At 42.6% G+C, this 18,662-nt stretch overlaps 1 protein-coding gene across 5 annotated transcripts in view; it reads right to left on the bottom strand.

Annotated features, from left to right (window-relative positions):
• Epp (Ecdysteroid phosphate phosphatase) overlaps positions 1–18,662 on the bottom strand; it is a 106,276-nt gene that overhangs the window by 56,412 nt on the left and 31,202 nt on the right. For all 5 annotated transcript variants that reach the window (XM_068349923.1, XM_068349921.1, XM_068349918.1 and 2 more), the window contains 2 exons: positions 11,356–11,525; positions 1,636–1,844 (listed from right to left, as the gene is read on the bottom strand). In XM_068349923.1, the coding sequence (XP_068206024.1) occupies positions 1,636–1,844; positions 11,356–11,525 (379 nt within the window). The remainder of the gene's footprint in view (positions 1–1,635; positions 1,845–11,355; positions 11,526–18,662) is intronic.

The raw sequence follows: 18,662 nt of genomic DNA on the forward strand, positions 1-18,662 counted from the left end.
TTTGCATACGACAGACCTATCTTAAAGTTGTTACTGATCTTAAGATATCTTATATTCATTATTCATTACTTCTCATATAGTCTATATCCTTATTTCCTTTCTTCACTACGCTAGTTTTCTCTGTTGGAGCCCTTGGACTTATAGTATTCTGCTTTTCAAATTAGGGTTGTAACTTAGCTAGTAACAAGAACCTGTGGGTATACTCCACAAAGTAGTAGGCAGTGAAGGTTGTCTGGCATTTACAGTCATGCCTTCAAGACTTGCTCCACCAACAGGTTCTTCCAGAATTATATGGTGGATCCAATACCCCTAACTCCATGAGCTTGTGCTGGGGATGGTCTTTTCATCTCCTCTCATAAAGCCACAAAGATCCAGTGGTCTTGGGTATCTTCTTCCGCTTTTCGGTGCTGAGAAGAATATCTGGTGCTCTGGCCTGAAGCTCTGAGTCCTCTTTAGGTAGCACCATAGTTCCCTCACAGGGCAGAGAAGCAAGTCATCCTGATCCATGTTAGTCACATCTTGTAGAGAAGGGATAGAGAAGACAGAACCTAGTGTTGCGTGCAGCTTGGTTCCCCGAACTCCAAAATCTTCTTCCATCCATTCAGAACGAATTGTGAAACAAAATGCTATGAAGCTCACCCACTCACTTCACTAAGGATCAGATCTCTGACACCAAACTGAAGAGCTCTTATGAAGCATGCATAAGAGACCTGCGGAATCGGCTGACATCCCTCTCCGGGTCCTAAGCTCCCTGGGAGGGTAAGATTTCTCAAAGCAATCTATTCCTTCTAAGACACCAGTTACATAAGAAGACCCAATTATCCTGATGGATAGTTGCAGAGGAACTTGGGATCAGAACTCCAGGAGTTTCTTGTTCAACCATGTGGCAAACAGGTTAATCCCCAGTGATCCCAAAAGAGCATTAAGCCTTTACTCCACACAAGGATGTAGGGACCATTTCGAGCTTACAACCTGCCCCTGGTGACTAAGTATGTCTGCTAGAACATTCATCTTGCCAACTGGTCTAGAGTGTTGTCCACAAGCCAAGTGACCACCTTCTTAGCAAACTTGCAAAGGGTCAGTGAAACTTTACTCTTTTCTTATTGATGTGTACCAGGATAGTACTACTGTCGCTCATCAATACTATTGAGTGGCTTATCAAACTATGTTGTAAAGCTTGCAGTGTTAGGAAAGCTTGTTATAAATTTCAACAGATGAGTCCAGCTTTGTTAATAACATATTCCTGTTAAAGGATGAGGGTTTTTATCTGAGTAGGAACAAATATGAATGTGGCATTGACCATAATCTTATTTTCTAGGACTATGGTTCTATTAGTCAACTACTTATACTTCCCTACCAGTTATGCCATACCTTATGTTAGTGTGTATTTACATAAAGTAAGCTTTACAAACTTTAAGGTTGGGTTATGGTTTACTGTAGAGTAGCACGGGGTAAGGATTACGCATTGACACTTATAAATTTCCAACATTAAGGGACCCCTTTCAACTCTAACTGATCAAATAGGGAAGAGGTTATTGTATTCAGCATTCACTTTGTCTGCCCTAACCATGCAATAAGCTAAAGAAAATATAAGATGTTTTTAATCTACATTAACATACGAGATTCTCAACTAACTTGTGAAGTGTCCATGCATCTGATTCAGCAGTGCGTTCAATGTAACTTATAGGTAAAAATCCTGCCGATCCAGTGAGCCATGAGGTGCCCTCTACCCAGCCATCAGGTGACGAGGCCAAACTATCTCCATTTACATAAACAAAATCTCCAATCAAGAGTTCTAATTCATCTGGATTTCGAGGGACATGAGAGTATAATACTTTATGAACCTGCAATGAAATTCATCTTAAATAATGACATATTTTTTCCTTTTACAACATATAGAAAAATTTGGAATCAGTATATTTCCTGAAAGGTAAATTCCAAAAGAATTTCAAATAATAATCACAATACTTCACAATATTTTGAAACTGAATTTTAATAGGATTAATTATTTCAATACTTGTCTTGTTGTCAACATGCTAATATAATTTAAGCCACTGGTTTTCAGAGATACTAAACCCCATATTTATACCATTAAAGCAACCCCGTGATGTAACAGTGACCAGGCTTGCTACCAAATGATGTGCTCTACCATGCAAAACATGATGCACCCAATCAGTTTTTCCCAAAATTTTAAGATTTATTTAAAATTTCCCAAGTGTTTATTCTTTTTGTGCTTTTGAAGAGTCCACTAACACTGTGTTCAATGCCTTTACCCAGGTATTAAAGTGACACCTCGCGGAAAAGTTTTTTGCACGCTTTGATACATCTTAACTACAATAGATATGAACTTATAGTTTGGTGCTTCATGTCAAGTAATAATTGAACTTTTTCATGATGCAAGCAGACTATCTTTGCAATGCTAAGGAATGATAAAAAAATGTGTGATTAATGTATATTTTTTTGCAAAATACAAAAAAAAAAAAAAAATTAAATACCGGTAATCATGACAAATATAAGATGTACAGTATGTTTGAGGAATTTATTTCATATGAAAATTGTGTAGAAATAATTGATCTTTCACAGTGAGGCAATGGAAAGCTGAATAAATTCCCAAGAAGTAACATAAATGAAATCAATAGGTGTATCCAGGAAAAATGTTATTTTTATAATAAAATAAATTTTTGAATATACTTACCCGGTGATTATATAAGCTGCAGCTCTGCTGCTCGACAGAAAACTCTACGTTCAAAATCCGCCAGCGATCGCTATGCAGGTAGGGGGTGTACTTCAACAGCGCCATCTGTCGTGCAGGTACTCAGTACTCAATGTAAACACAGAACTCAATTTTCTCCTCGGTCCACTGCGTCTCTATTGGGGAGGAAGGGAGGGTCCTTTAATATATAATCACCGGGTAAGTATATTCAAAAATTTATTTTATTATAAAAATAACATTTTTCAATATTAAACTTAGCCGGTGATTATATAAGCTGATTCACACCCAGGGGGGTGGGTAGAGACCAGCAATAATTGTTTACATTATTATGAGCTAAGGATTTCTTATTTCATTTTAGCAGTTATTCAAAATAACAAACATAAAATAAATAAGTACCTGGTAAGGAAGTCGACTTGAACAATTACTCTGCCTTTTTAAGTACGTCTTCCTTACGGGGCCTCGCGATCCTCTTAGGATGCTGAGCGACCCCTAGGAGCTGAAGTATCAAGGGTTGCAACCCATACTACAGGACCTCATCAAAACCACTAATCTAGGCGCTTCTCAAGAAAAGAATTTGACCACCCGCCAAATCAACCAGGATGCGAAAGGCTTCTTAGCCTTCCGGACAACCCAAAAACAACAATAAAAAACATTTCAAGAGAAAGATTAAAAAGGTTATGGAATTAGGGGAATGTAGTGGTTGAGCCCTCACCCACTACTGCACTCGCTGCTACGAATGGTCCCAGGGTGTAGCAGTTCTCGTAAAGAGACTGGACATCTTTAAGATAAAAAGACGCGAACACTGACTTGCTTCTCCGATAGGTTGCGTCCATTATACTCTGCAGAGATCTATTTTGTTTAAAGGCCACTGAAGTTGCGAGAGCTCTAACTTCATGTGTCCTTACCTTCAGCAAAGCTTGGTCTTCCTCACTCAGATGGGAATGAGCTTCTCGTATCAACAGTCTGATAAAATAGGATAAGGCATTCTTTGACATAGGCAAAGAAGGTTTCTTAATAGAACACCATAAAGCTTCTGACTGTCCTCGTAAAGGTTTAGTTCGTCTTAAATAGAACTTAAGAGCTCTAACAGGGCATAAGACTCTTTCTAGTTCATTTCCAACCATATTTGAAAGGGTTGGAATATCGAACGATTTCGGCCAAGGACGAGAAGGTAGCTCGTTTTTGGCTAGAAAACAAAGCTGTAAAGAACATGTAGCCGTTTCAGATGAAAATCCGATGTTCCTGCTGAAGGCGTGAATCTCACTAACTCTTTTAGCTGTGGCTAAGCAAACCAGGAAAAGAGTCTTTAAAGTGAGATCTTTAAAGGAGGCTGATTGTAGTGGCTCGAACCTTTCTGACATAAGGAATCTTAGTACCACGTCTAAATTCCAACCAGGTGTAGCCAAACGACGCTCCTTCGTGGTCTCAAAAGACTTAAGGAGGTCCTGTAGATCTTTGTTGTTGGAAAGATCTAAGCCTCTGTGACGGAAGACTGATGCCAACATGCTTCTGTAACCTTTGATAGTGGGAGCTGAAAGAGATCTTTCTTTCCTCAGGTATAATAGGAAGTCAGCTATTTGGGTTACAGAGGTACTGGTCGAGGATACTGATACTGACTTGCACCAGTTTCGGAAGACTTCCCACTTCGACTGGTAGACTCTAAGAGTGGATGTCCTCCTTGCTCTAGCAATCGCCCTGGCTGCCTCCTTCGAAAAGCCTCTAGCTCTAGAGATTCTTTCGATAGTCTGAAGGCAGTCAGACGAAGAGCGTGGAGGCCTTGGTGTACCTTCTTTACGTGTGGCTGACGTAGAAGGTCCACCCTTAGAGGAAGAGTTCTGGGAACGTCCACTAGCCATTGAAGTACCTCGGTGAACCATTCTCTCGCAGGCCAGAGGGGAGCAACTAACGTCAACCTTGTCCCTTCGTGAGAGGCGAACTTCTGCAGTACCTTGTTGACAATCTTGAACGGGGGGAATGCATATAGGTCTAGATGTGACCAATCCAGTAGAAAGGCATCTATATGAACTGCTGCTGGGTCCGGGATTGGTGAGCAATATATTGGGAGCCTCTTGGTCATCGAGGTTGCGAAGAGATCTATGGTAGGCTGGCCCCATGTGGCCCACAGTCTCTTGCACACATCCTTGTGTAGGGTCCATTCTGTTGGAATGATTTGTCCCTTCCGACTGAGGCAATCTGCCATGACATTCAAGTTACCTTGGATGAACCTCGTTACTAGAGAAAGGTTTAGATCTTTTGACCAGGTGAGGAGGTCCCTTGCGATCTCGTACAACGTCATATAATGGGTCCCTCCTTGCATGGAGATGTACGCCAAAGCCGTGGTGTTGTCCGAGTTCACCTCCACCACTTTGCCTTGCAGGAGGGACTTGAAGCTTTTCAAGGCCAGATGAACTGCCAGTAGCTCCTTGCAGTTGATATGTAACGTTCTTTGACTCGAGTTCCAAGTTCCCGAGCATTCCCGACCGTCTAATGTCGCACCCCAGCCTGTGTCCGATGCGTCCGAGAAGAGAACGTGGTTGGGGGTCTGAACAGCCAGGGGCAGACCCTCTCTGAGGCTGATACTGTCCTTCCACCAAGTCAGGCAAGACTTCATCTTCTCGGAAATGGGGATCGAGACCGCTTCTAGCGTCTTGTCCTTTTTCCAGTAAACAGCTAGGTGAAATTGAAGGGGACGGAGGTGTAGTCTCCCTAACAAAACGAACTGTTCCAGGGATGATAGCGTCCCTATCAGACTCATCCACTGTCTGACTGAACATCGTTCCTTCTTCAGCATGTTCTGGATGCATACCTGGGCTTGACTTGTTCTGGGGGCCGACGGAAAAGCCCGAAAAGCTAGACTGTGAATCTCCATCCCTAAATACACAATAGTTTGGGATGGGCCCAGTTGAGACTTTTCCATATTGACCAGGAGACCCAATTCCTTGATCAGATCTAGAGTCCACTTCAGATTCTCCAGACAGCGACGACTGGAAGAAGCTCTTAGAAGCCAGTCGTCCAAATAGAGGGAGGCTCTGATGTCCGCTAAATGAAGGAATTTGGCTATATTCCTCATCAGCCTCGTAAACACAAGAGGAGCTGTGCTTAGGCCAAAGCACAGGGCTTGAAATTGGTAGACAACCTTTTCGTAAACGAATCTCAGAAAAGGTTGGGAGTCTGGGTGGATGGGGACGTGAAAGTATGCGTCCCTTAGGTCTAAAGAGACCATCCAGTCTTCCTTTCTGACCGCTGCTAGAACGGACTTTGTGGTCTCCATGGCGAACGTCTGCTTTGTGACAAAGACATTCAGCGCACTGACGTCTAGCACCGGCCTCCACCCTCCTGTCTTCTTTACCACTAAGAAGAGACGGTTGTAGAAGCCCGGGGATTGATGGTCCCAGACTTTGACTACCGCTCCCTTTTCTAGTAAGAGAGACACCTCCTGCTTCAAAGCTCGTCTCTTGTCTTCCTCTCTGTACCTGGGAGAGAGATCGATGGGATACGTTGCTAGAGGGGGTTTGCGTACAAACGGGATCTTGTACCCTTCTCTGAGCAACTTCACAGATTGTGCATCTGCGCCTCTTTTCTCCCAGGTCTGCCAGAAGTTCTTGAGTCTGGCTCCCACTGCTGTCTGAAGAAGCTGGCAGTCAGACTCTGCCTTTAAAGGACTTGGTACCTTTCTTCTTCCCACGTCTCCCTTCGGCACGAGCACCTCCTCTGCTGGAGGCTCTGCCACGAAAGGGCGGAATGAATCTGGACGCTGGAGTGTCCATCCTGGGTCTTGACAAGGTAGGCAAAGGGGTGGCTTTGCGGGCAGAGGACGCAACCAGGTCATGGGTGTCCTTCTGAATCAAAGAGGCAGCAATCTCCTTAATCAAGTCCTCTGGAAAAAGGCACTTTGAGAGAGGAGCAAAAAGAAGTTCTGATCTCTGACACGGTGTTACTCCAGCTGATAGGAAAGAGCAAAGGTTCTCCCGTTTCTTGAGGACCCCGGATACGAACGAAGCCGCAAGCTCACTAGATCTGTCACGTATGGCCTTGTCCATGCAGGACATTATGAGCAAGGAAGATTCCTTGTCAGACGGGGAGATCTTCCTGCTCAAAGCTCCCAGACAACAGTCCAAAAAGTTAAAGACCTCGAAGGCTCTAAATACTCCTTTCAACAGATGGTCTAGGTCCGAAGGAGACCAGCATATCTAAAAGCGTCTCATGGCTAGCCTGCGGGGAGAGTCTACCAAACTTGAGAAGTCGCCCTGGGCAGAGGCAGGAACTCCCAAGCCGAGAACTCCTCCCGTGGCATACCAGACGCTCGATCTGGAAGAGAGTTTCGCAGGGGGAAACGTAAACGCTGTCTTCCCTAGGTTCTTTTTGGACTGCATCCAATCTCCTAAAACTCGTAAAGCTCTCTTGGACGAGCGGGCGAGGACGAGTTTCGTAAAGGCAGGCGCGGATGACTGCGTACCTAAAGCAAACTCTGACGGAGGAGAGCGTGGAGCCGCAGACACAAACTGGTCCGTATACATCTCTTTGAACAGAGCAAGAACTTTTCTAAAGTCCAAAGAGGGTTGCGTGGTCTTGGGTTCGTCAAGGTCCGTATGTGGGTCATCAATGTGTGCCGCGTCGTCATCATCAGAGAGTCCATCATCTGAGAATTGAGGAGGAAGCGGCAAAGGAGTAGGAATCGGCTGGTCAGCTGAGTCCGGCAGCACGGGTGCACGCGTGACTGAACCGGACGCAACGTCATGGAATTGTTGCCCAGTCTGTGAACTGGCAACAACCATAGCAGCGCGGGGACGCATAGCGTCTACTCCAGACTGTCTAGTCTGATGTGGGCGAGCAGAGGTAACCACACTGGGTTGCGGAGGTTGACGCACCGCGTCAAAACAAAACAACTTAGACTGTTGTTGTACCTCGCGAACGTCAACGGAAGGTTCCGTGCGTCGCTGAACGTCAACATGCGGCTGGCAGGGTACACTGAAACGCATGGGTGGCGGGACTCTCTCAGCTGGAGTGCGGCAGAAGGTCGCCTCAGCGTCCACAGGACGCACAACCGTGGTTGGTTGTAGGCTAGAGGTTGGTGCAGCGTCAACCTTCTCCGCACGAAAGTCCTGCATCAATGACGTTAACTGAGACTGCATGGTCTGCAGCAAAGACCACTTAGGGTCTACAGGAGCAGGTGCGGCAACAGACGGTGTGACTGCCTGATGCGGTACCGCTTTGCCTCTCTTAGGAGGTGAGCAGTCGTCGGAAGACTGCAGCGAGTCCGAACTGACCCAGTGGCTACAACTGGGCCGTTGGACTTGCGCGGAAGGGACCGACTTGCGCTTAAGAGGCCGCGAGACCTTGGTCCATGGTTTCTTACGAGAAACCTCTTCCGCAGACGAGGAATAAATGGGCTCTCTCGTCTTTGTGTGGGTGGGGCGATCTTGGGTAGATACGCCCGAAACCACGGAGGGAACGTCTGTTCGCTGATTAAAGCCTCTCGAACCCTTTGGTCGTACGACATTGCTTCTCCCCTGGACTTGGGAGCTTGCAAGAGGTCCCGGACTGGGAGGACGACAGGCACGAACAGACGAACCCTCAAGCGCAACACTATCCACAACACTATCACTCACTTTATCACTACCCACTGCACTCTTACACTTCAGCTCCTTGACGTCTGCCATGAGCTGGTTACGGTCACTAGCCAAGGACTCGACTCTCTCACCCAGAGCTTGGATGGCACGCATCATATCTGCCATCGAAGGTTGTTGAGTGCTAGAAGGGGGATCAGGAGCAACCACTACAGGGGAAGGAATAGGTTGTGGGGCATGAGGAGAGGAAAATTCAACGGAGCGAGATGAACTTCTCCTGACTCTATCTCTCTCTAGCCTACGTGTATATTTCTGGAATTCGATAAAATCGAATTCCGAAACCCCAACGCATTCCTCACATCGATCTTCCAATTGACAGTTTTTATCCCGACAATTGGAACAAACGGTGTGAGGATCGATAGAGGCCCTCGGAAGACGCCTTGAACAGTCCCTAGCATTACACTTCCTGAATTTAGGGACTTGAGAAGGGTCAGCCATTTTGAATTAGTCAAAGGGGAATTCAAAAACTATCCAAAGTCATCAACAAATAATCCAATATCAACAAAAGAATGCAAGGATGTATTGAAGATAAAGCCTGCAAAGCGAAAGCTCAAAACTAGAAACGTGTACTTCACCAAAAAGTTGTGAAAACCAATCCAGTTAGCAACAGCGAATTTAGTAGGTCTTGCCGGTGGCACGACAGAGAGAAAATTGAGTTCTGTGTTTACATTGAGTACTGAGTACCTGCACGACAGATGGCGCTGTTGAAGTACACCCCCTACCTGCATAGCGATCGCTGGTGGATTTTGAACGTAGAGTTTTCTGTCGAGCAGCAGAGCTGCAGCTTATATAATCACCGGCTAAGTTTAATATTGAAAAACTGAGCATTAGCAGCTGAAATACATACCATTAACTTTTAATAGAAGAGTCATCCTGACAATGAAGGAACTCCCCTAAAACCAATCAGCTTGTTTAACTAACCAGGGAAATGTCAATGTACAGTACTTTGGTCCTGTAGAGGAGTGGAAGCCATGACTCATGTCAACCTCCCAACTACCAGAGATGATGATGAGGATGTACTTGTTAGGCTAGGTCCCTACCAGAAACTGGCAGACAGTCACTGAAGAATTTATAACCTTAAGGATATGCAGTCACTGAAGCTGTATCCTTAAGGATATAAAGTCTGAATGTTTGGGAATTAAGAGAAATGGGTGTGCATACATTCCAATCATCCTCTCTTGTGGAAAGAAGGAAGGAGAAGATACTTCAATAAAAAACAAATTGTAATAAGAAGTTACTCAGTTTCATAACTTACCTGCATCTAGCACCCACTACAGCAATAAGAGAGCATGACTGTCTCGACCCAAGGAAGGGGAAAATGAAAGGAAAAATGGCTAGACATTTTTACCTTTAATTCATAGACTTATATCATAACTGCTATCTTAGACAAAATACTTCTTGTCCCATACGGGAGTGACACTGGGTACACGACATCTAGCACTTTCTTGTCCATCATCACAGTCATTTCTGCTATGAGTGCCAGAGCCTTCGGCGATTCCATAGGGTATGTATGTCAGTAATGCTATTGCATAGTGAGAGAGGGAGGGAAGCTGGCGAAAGAAAGGCAGTATCTGTCCCGTATGACTTTCCCCACGCCGCTTTCTGTCCCGTGATGCTGCCCGAGGCTGAAGTCAAAATGAGGTTTGCTCTACCTGTTGGATGTGCGAGGCCTACCTCCCACCCAACAGGCAACTATTGTTTATCTTGTTAAAAGTTTAACGTCTATCCTTGCTTCGCTGTTCTAAGGAAATCATACAATATGCCAAAGTCATCCACATATGAAATATCCCAAATTTTAAAAGTAATTTGTATATATACCCGAGTCCTTTAATAGGAGTAAGACTTTAGTAAAGCTGGGATGGCCTCTGAAAATTTAACAAAGTGAGGCCCTGCCCACCCATCAGTCAGATAAACACTTACTTTTGACTTTTAGGCAGTGAAATTGTGGGATGCTTGAGGTGGAAAGTGTAACTTAACTCAGGTTTGTATAGTTAGGAAAAATATAAATTCATTGAAAAAAGTTATTTGCTCCTACACAAATACAAACTATTGTCCTTCAACATGACTTCCTTAGGAGGGAGGAAGTTCCTATGAACCAAAATTCAGTTGGATACACCTTTCCCAGGAAATCTCAGAGCACATGGCCCTGTATATTAGCAAAGATGATGACTCCTGCCTACCTCCTAACAGTATGAGCATGGTGATGTCACATGTATTATGTTAGTGCTTCAAGTTATACTGGTAAACAGTTATAGGAGGACCTATATCCTTGTACAAGATATGTTCCACGAATGTATACTCATTATGAGAGGAACATTGTTCATTCAATTTGCTTAGGTAAAAATACATTAACACTAATATGTACTGTAATGTGAAAACAAAGCTTTGCGAGGGTCATCAACAAAACTTTTCTGGGCTCAACCTGTGTCGCTCCGTGAAATGCTCCTCTAGCACCATTTCTAAGGCATAATTATTGCTGAAAATACCAGAGAAAAAGAGATGCATGGAATGCCAGGAATAAACCTAGCTCGCTCACTCATTGAGTGTCGGTATAGAAAACTGGGGCGTGATTGAACCATGACCATAGATCCCTCACCAATTAGACCTCTCCTTCATCAACGTACCCCCATCTCTACCCCTACATCTTCCCACCCCCCCATCTTCATTCCTCTTCAGCATTTGCGTTTGGTCAGACTTGTTTTGTTTTGCTTGTGTGCTTTGTGTTATTTTTGGAAGATGTCCGACGTTTGAGATCCCTGCTTCCAAGTTGAGTATTATATTTGTCTGTTTGGGATTTCTTGGTAGCGACACCTTTTTATTCCTAATCGTGTTTGGCCTTTTATTTATATATATTCCCTTTCAAAACTTTTTATTTCCTTTCAAAGGCAACAATATTATTTTACAACTTAAACATCTGCAGCACAGATTTCTTTAATGGTTTAAAAAGGTTCCTAATAAGTTCTATAATAATAATCATCACTAACTTAAAAAATAAAATACATCATAACACCATACCTCATTCCCTAAAATCCGTGTGTCCCTTGAGTATAGCCTTACTTCCCAAGCCGCTGGTGCTTGTGGATCAACTATATCGACTAATTTTTCTAAACGTGAAAACTGTGAAGGTGAAAACTGGTATGCCAAAGTTAAATGCAAGGCCTTTGTTGCTGCTTCACCAGCTGTACCTGTTTGAAGGAAAAGAAAAGAAATTTTCACAAATTTATGGTATAAATTATATATAAAGAATATTTACTGTACTATAAAATGAACAAAACAGCACCTTACAGCAAAACAGTGTCAAATAGATAACTAAATAACATAAAATTAATTCTACCACACATTATCAACTCTGCTGACAACACTGCTCTTTAAGGTATTGAACTAAAACAAACAAAATATTACTGATTAGTAAATATAATACATACCATATTTATTACAAATTTACTAAGCAATTAAATATTTAATACATAAAACCAACATACTGATAAGATAGATTTCATTTTAGTATTGAAAATTCTCATTTTAATTGGCCCAAGTATCACTTGAAAATACTGTACAGTACCTCAATATTTTTGTTTAAATGTAATCATACCTCAACCATAACAGTACAATTTTAAATAGATTATTAGAAAAATCAATAAAACTAAATACTTTTTCCTTTTTTATAAAGACAGAACCACAGGTCACCGTGTATTTTTGTAATCATCTGTTAAAACAGTGATACACATCAAATGTATTTTCTCCCTCCTCTTTCATTGTGCATTTTCTGCCAACCCTCCAATTTAATTCTAATCCTAATTGTACATTGCTATTGGTCTTTGACCTGTTACTTCCATATCTAACTTCACCTTTTGGATTCTCACATGTCAGGCAACTGCAATCTTTGAAATCCAAGCTTCTTTTCTACCCATTACAACACCATGTCTCTCTACAACTTCCTCATTTATCATAAAATCAAAAGCATTTTGTAGCAACAACTCAACCTAACTATTTCCTTTGTAAATCCCAGTCTCTGGCATTCATGCATTCTTTTTTTTTTTTTTTTCTTTTTACTAATCAAGAAATCTTAGATATGAAACCTGCTCTGCTTTCTGTTGATCTTCCGATAATAGTTTATCATCAGATTTCTAGGAAACTTCAACAAATGTTGGCAAAAACACCTGCCTCTATTGGAAACAACTTTAACATCACTTTCCAGTACCAGCGTTTTGCATTAAATACGATGATCAATAATTTCCCTACCTTTTTTCCATCCCAAGAATTTACTGAGATTCTCAACTTTGAATTTTAATTGTATTTTCACTATATCACATTTTTATATTGAAAAAGTCTATTATGAATTTTGGTAACCATTCCATACTGAGAAATTGTTTTAATTCTTTCACCCTGACATGTTTTGAATATTGTTCTACTGTCTGGTCTTCAACTGTTGACTCTCATCTTCACTTGTTGGACAATCATTTGTGGTCTATCAAATTCCTTATCTCTGATCAGAATACTATTCTTTGGCATTATCATTCAGTTAGTTCTTTGCGCATGTTGCATAAGATTTTTCATAATTCTGACCATCCTTTAAATTCAGATCTTCCCAGAGTATACTGTCGTGCTCGTAGCACTGTACTAGGTATGAACTTCATTCTAAGTGTCTTGCCTTATCCATCATAATGTTCAATACTAAACAATGTTCTAGAAGTTTTTCTTCAGTTGCGACCATTTTGAAATGATCTGCCCAATTTGGTGGTTGAACCAGTGGAATTCATTAGGTCAAACTTGTTACAAATGCTTTTCTGTTGAACAGGTTGACATAAGTCTCATTTCATTGTTTTTACATGACTTTTCAATTCAATGTTACCAATCTTAATATATCTTATCTTTATCCTTTTTCATTTACAGTTTACTTGTTACTTCCCTTTTTTTTTACTTTTTTCAGAGGACTGCTTTCCTTGTGGAGCCCTTATCCATGGGTTGCATAAAATTCTTCATAACTCTGACTATCCTTTACATTCAGATCTTTCCTAACTATACTAGTACTTGGTATGCAGTTAATTCTAACAATCTTGCCTTCTCTATCATAGGGTTCAATACTACACAGTATTCTAGAAGTTTTATTTCAGCTGTGACCAGATTGTGGAATGATTTTTCTAATTGGGTAGTTGAATCGGTGGAACTTCAGAAATTTAAACTTGCAGCTAAGACTTTCATGTTGAACAGGCTAACATAAGTCTCTCTTCATAGATTATATATGACAGACTTATTTCAACATTGTTACTGATCTTAAAATGTTTATAATTATTATTCATTACTTCATGTATTTCATTTATTTCCTTTCCTCACTGGTCTTCTGCATAGGCCTCATGGGGCAAAAAGCCTTTTCTCCCCGTGACACTCCTCTCTTAACATAGAGATGGGATGGAGAAGGGCTCAAACCTGGGGTAGCACTCTGGTAGGGTCCAAATTTGGCTATGTCCCCTAGAACCAGACTAAGAAGCTCCTACGCCTCTTAGAATGAGACACTATGGCAGAGAGATCATGTCACTCGCTTAACCTCTGCCAATAGTAATGCATGTATTATTTAAGTACCATAATTTATGCCTGATATATCTTCATATGGTTAGTATACAGTTTTTATCATTATTTATGAAAACTACATGGTAGTTTGGCAGAAAGCTTTGATACAATATTAAAGGAAGATTTTATAGCTTTATGGAACGTAGAACATAGAAAATTACTAAGCATACCCTAATCATCAGAAATATGGAATATTAATAATGTATATCTAAGATAAGATGTATGATGTTTGAGTGGGATTGGATTTTAATATCAACTACAGTATAATTATAATTATCACCTGTTATCCCAAAACACCTCCAAAAGAGTGTGGGAGCCAACATGATGACTACCCGGTAAGATTCTTTTAAATAAATAGAACTTTAATAATAAAATTAATTTTAATACTTAACTGGTAGTCCTCTGCAACTCTATTTACATAAATTACTAGTTATAACTTTGCCCATGGTTAATGTTTCTCCCATGGCGCCATCTATAGGATGAGTAGCCATCACAGGGGAAGGGGAGATGGAAAAGAGGGGAGAGCAAAAAACTCTTCTGTTTTTTTAATTATGTCCAGTAAGCCTGTGGCTTTGAGGATTAAAGCATGACGACTACCACGTAAGTATTAAAATTACAAATGTTATCAAAATTCATCTTTGTATATCACTAACATTCTGACATGATTTCCACACTTGGAAGGAAACTTCAATGAATCCAGGTTAATGCACTGACTTCCAGTGCTTGAAAATTTACTCACCATGGCATAGCAGAATAGTAATAAAATGTCATCAAAATGATCTCCCATGTACAAGTGCAGTAGGCTAAAATTACCTTGTACACCTCAAAGTTATAATTCAATGATAGATGATCCCTCTCTTACCAGCAGACCTAGGGCTTACATGTACAGTATATGTCATCTGTTCATCAAGATGCGAGACTCCCAGAAACCCAAATTATACGTGTGAGGAGGCATGCAATCCAACCTCTTTAAATCCATAAGCAAGGCAATAACGGCTTCATTAACTAACAATCAACCGAAAATGCAAGAATTAAAAATAGAGCTGGTAATATAAGAGAAACAACCAACAAGAAGCAACAAAAGATGCTCAAGGTATTTACTGTCAAGAGAGATACAGGTCTTATCTTCCTCCATGAAACTAGTGAAGACAAGAAAGGGAAAGGTAAAGAAACTACGGCTCTCTGATGATGAATAGCACAAGATATTAAAGAAAATTATATTTTGATTATAAAATAAATTTTTGAATATACTTACCCTGTGAATATATAATAGCTGACGTCTCCGGCGGCTCGACAGAAAAACACAAAAACTCGCGAGCGATCGCTATGAAGGTTGCGGGTGTGCCCACCAGCGCCAACTATCGGCCATATACCGCATATACATGTAAACAGCTCCAGTTCTTCTCATCCTGCTGGGTCTCTATCAGGGAGGAAGGGGGGGGCCTTTAATTTATATATTTACCGGGTAAGTATATTCAAAAATTTATTTTATAATCAAAATATCATTTTTAAATATTAAACTTAGCCGGTGAATATATAATAGCTGATTCACACCCATGGTGGTGGGTAGAGACCAGTATCAATACAGTTTACAGCGTATATGCTTAGAGTTTTTGACAGTTATATCATAACAAAACCCAAATATATATAGGTACCTGGTAAGGAAGATGACTTTGACGCTTACTCTGCCTTGTTAGTCTTGTCTTCCTCACGAAGCCCAGCCATCCTCTTAGGATGCTGAAAGACTCCCAGGAGCTGAAGTATCAAGGGCTGCAACCCATACAACAGGACCTCATCAAACCCCTAATCTGGGCGCTCTCAAGAAATGACATTTGACCACCCGCCAAATCAACCAGGATGTAAAAGGCTTCTTAGCCTTCCGTACAACCCAAAAACAAGATTAAAAACATTTCAAGAGACAGATTAAAAGGATATTGGAATTAAGGGAATGTAGTGGTAGAACCCTCACCCACTACTGCACTCGCTGCAACGAATGGACCCAGTGTGTAGCAGTCCTCATAAAGAGTCTGGACATCTTTTAAGTAAAATGACGCGAATACCGACTTGCTTCTCCAAAAGGTCGCATCCATTATACTTCGCAGAGATCTATTTTGCTTAAAGGCCATGGAAGTTGCTATAGCTCTTACTTCGTGTGTCTTAACTTTAAGCAAGCATCGGTCTGTTTCATTCAAGTGAGAATGAGCCTCTCGGATTAAAAATCTGATAAAATATGACAAAGCATTCTTTGACATAGGTAATGATGGCTTCTTAACTGAGCACCATAAGGCCTCAGATCCACCTCGTAATGACTTAGTACGAGCTAAGTAGAACTTAAGAGCTCTAACTGGACACAGTACTCTTTCAAGTTCGTTGCCTACGATCTCTGACAGGCAAGGTATATCAAATGACTTAGGCCAAGGACGAGAAGGCAGTTCATTTTTGGCCAGGAAACCAAGTTGAAGTGAACATGTGGCTTTATCTGTGGAAAAGCCGATGTTCTTACTGAAGGCATGAATTTCACTGACCCTTTTAGCCAAAGCCAAGCACACTAGGAAAAGAGTCTTGAGGGTGAGATCCTTCAGGGAGGCTGAATGTAATGGCTCAAACCTGTCTGACATCAGGAACCTTAGGACCACGTCTAAGTTCCATCCAGGAGTTGCCATACGACGTTCCTTAGAGGTCTCGAAAGACTTAAGGAGATCTTGGAGATCTTTATTGTTGGAAAGATCTAAGCCTCTATGTCGAAAGACCGAAGCCAACATGCTCCTGTAGCCCTTAATAGTGGGTGCTGAGAGGGAGCGAACATTTCTCAGATGTAACAGAAAATCTGCGATTTGGGCTACAGAGGTACTGGAAGAGGACACAGATGCTGACTTGCACCAGTCTCGAAAGACTTCCCACTTCGACTGGTATACTTTGATGGTAGAAGCTCTCCTCGCTCTCGCAATCGCACTGGCTGCCTCCTTCGAAAAGCCTCGAGCTCTTGAGAGTCTTTCGATAGTCTGAAGGCAGTCAGACGAAGCGTGGGGAGGCTTTGATGAACATCCTTTACGTGGGGCTGACGTAAGAGATCTACCCTTAGAGGAAGACTCCTTGGAATGTCTACCAGCCATTGAAGTACCTCGGTGAACCACTCTCTCGCGGGCCAGAGGGGAGCAACCAACGTCAAACTTGTCCCTTCGTGAGAGGCGAACTTCTGCAGTACCTTGTTGACTATCTTGAATGGTGGGAATGCATACAAGTCCTGGTGAGACCAGTCCAGTAGAAACGCGTCTATGTGGATCGCGTCTGGATCTGGGACTGGTGAGCAATAGATTGGGAGCCTTTTGGTCAACGAGGTGGCAAAGAGGTCTATGGTGGGTTGACCCCAAGTCGCCCAAAGACTCTTGCACACGTCCTTGTGGAGGGTCCATTCCGTGGGTATCACCTGACCCTTCCGACTGAGACAGTCTGCCAAGACGTTCAAGTCCCCCTGGATAAACCTTGTCAACAGGGAGATGCCTCGATTTTTTTACCATATGAGGAGGTCCCTTGCGATCACGTACAGCGTGTGGGAGTGAGTGCCTCCTTGCTTGGAGATGTATGCCAAAGCTGTGGTGTTGTCTGAATTGACCTCTACCACTTTGTTTCGAAGAATGTTCTCGAAATTCATCAAGGCTAAGTGGACTGCTAATAGCTCCTTGCCGTTGATGTGCATGCTCTTCTGAACTGAGGTCCACAGACCCGAGCATTCCCGACCGTCCAGGGTCGCACCCCAACCCAAATCCGACGCGTCTGAGAACAACACGTGGTTTGGGTTCTTGACTGCTAGGGACAGGCCCTCTCTCAGACTGATATTGCTGTCCCACCAGTTCAGGCATGCTTTTACTGGTTCGGAGACCGGGATTGATACCGTCTCTAAAGTCTTGCCCTTGTTCCAGTGAGAGGCTAAATGGAACTGGAGAGGCCGAAGGTGCAGTCTCCCTAGCGAGACAAACTGCTCCAGGGATGAGAGGATCCCTACGAGACTCATCCAACTCCTTACTGAACAACGTTCTCTCTTCAGCATTAGTTGGACTTTGAGCAGGGCTTGTTCTATTCGGGTGGCAGACGGAAAAGCCCGAAAAACTAGACTGCGAATCTCCATCCCCAAATATAGAATAGTCTGGGATGGGATCAGTTGGGACTTTTCTAAGTTGACCAAAAGTCCCAACTCCTTGGCCAGACCCAACGTCCAATGTAGATCCTGCAGACAGCGATGACTGGACGATGCTCTGAGAAGCCAGTCGTCCAAGTACAGGGAGGCTCGGATTCCCGATAGATGAAGGAATTTTGCCACATTCCTCATGAGCCTCGTAAACACGAGAGGAGCAGGACTGAGGCCAAAGCACAGGGCTCGAAACTGGTACACCACATTCCTGTAAACAAACCTCAGAAACGGTTGGGAATCCGGGTGTATAGGAATGTGAAAGTACGCATCTCGTAGGTCGAGAGAGACCATCCAGTCTCCCTCTCTGACCGCTGCTAAGACGGACTTCGTGGTCTCCATCGTAAATTTTGTTTTCGTAACAAAAACGTTGAGCGCACTGACGTCTAGCACTGGCCTCCAACCTCCTGTATGCTTTGGGACTAGGAAGAGACGGTTGTAAAACCCCGGTGATTGAAGGTTCGAGACTTTCACCACCGCTCCCTTCTCTAGCAACAGAGACACTTCTTGATTTAGGGCTTGTCTCTTTGACTCCTCTCGGTACCTGGGAGAGAGGTCTATGGGAGTT

Source organism: Palaemon carinicauda, chromosome 26, assembly GCF_036898095.1.
Source record: "Palaemon carinicauda isolate YSFRI2023 chromosome 26, ASM3689809v2, whole genome shotgun sequence".
In the NCBI taxonomy this organism is placed as follows: Eukaryota; Metazoa; Arthropoda; class Malacostraca; order Decapoda; family Palaemonidae; genus Palaemon; species Palaemon carinicauda.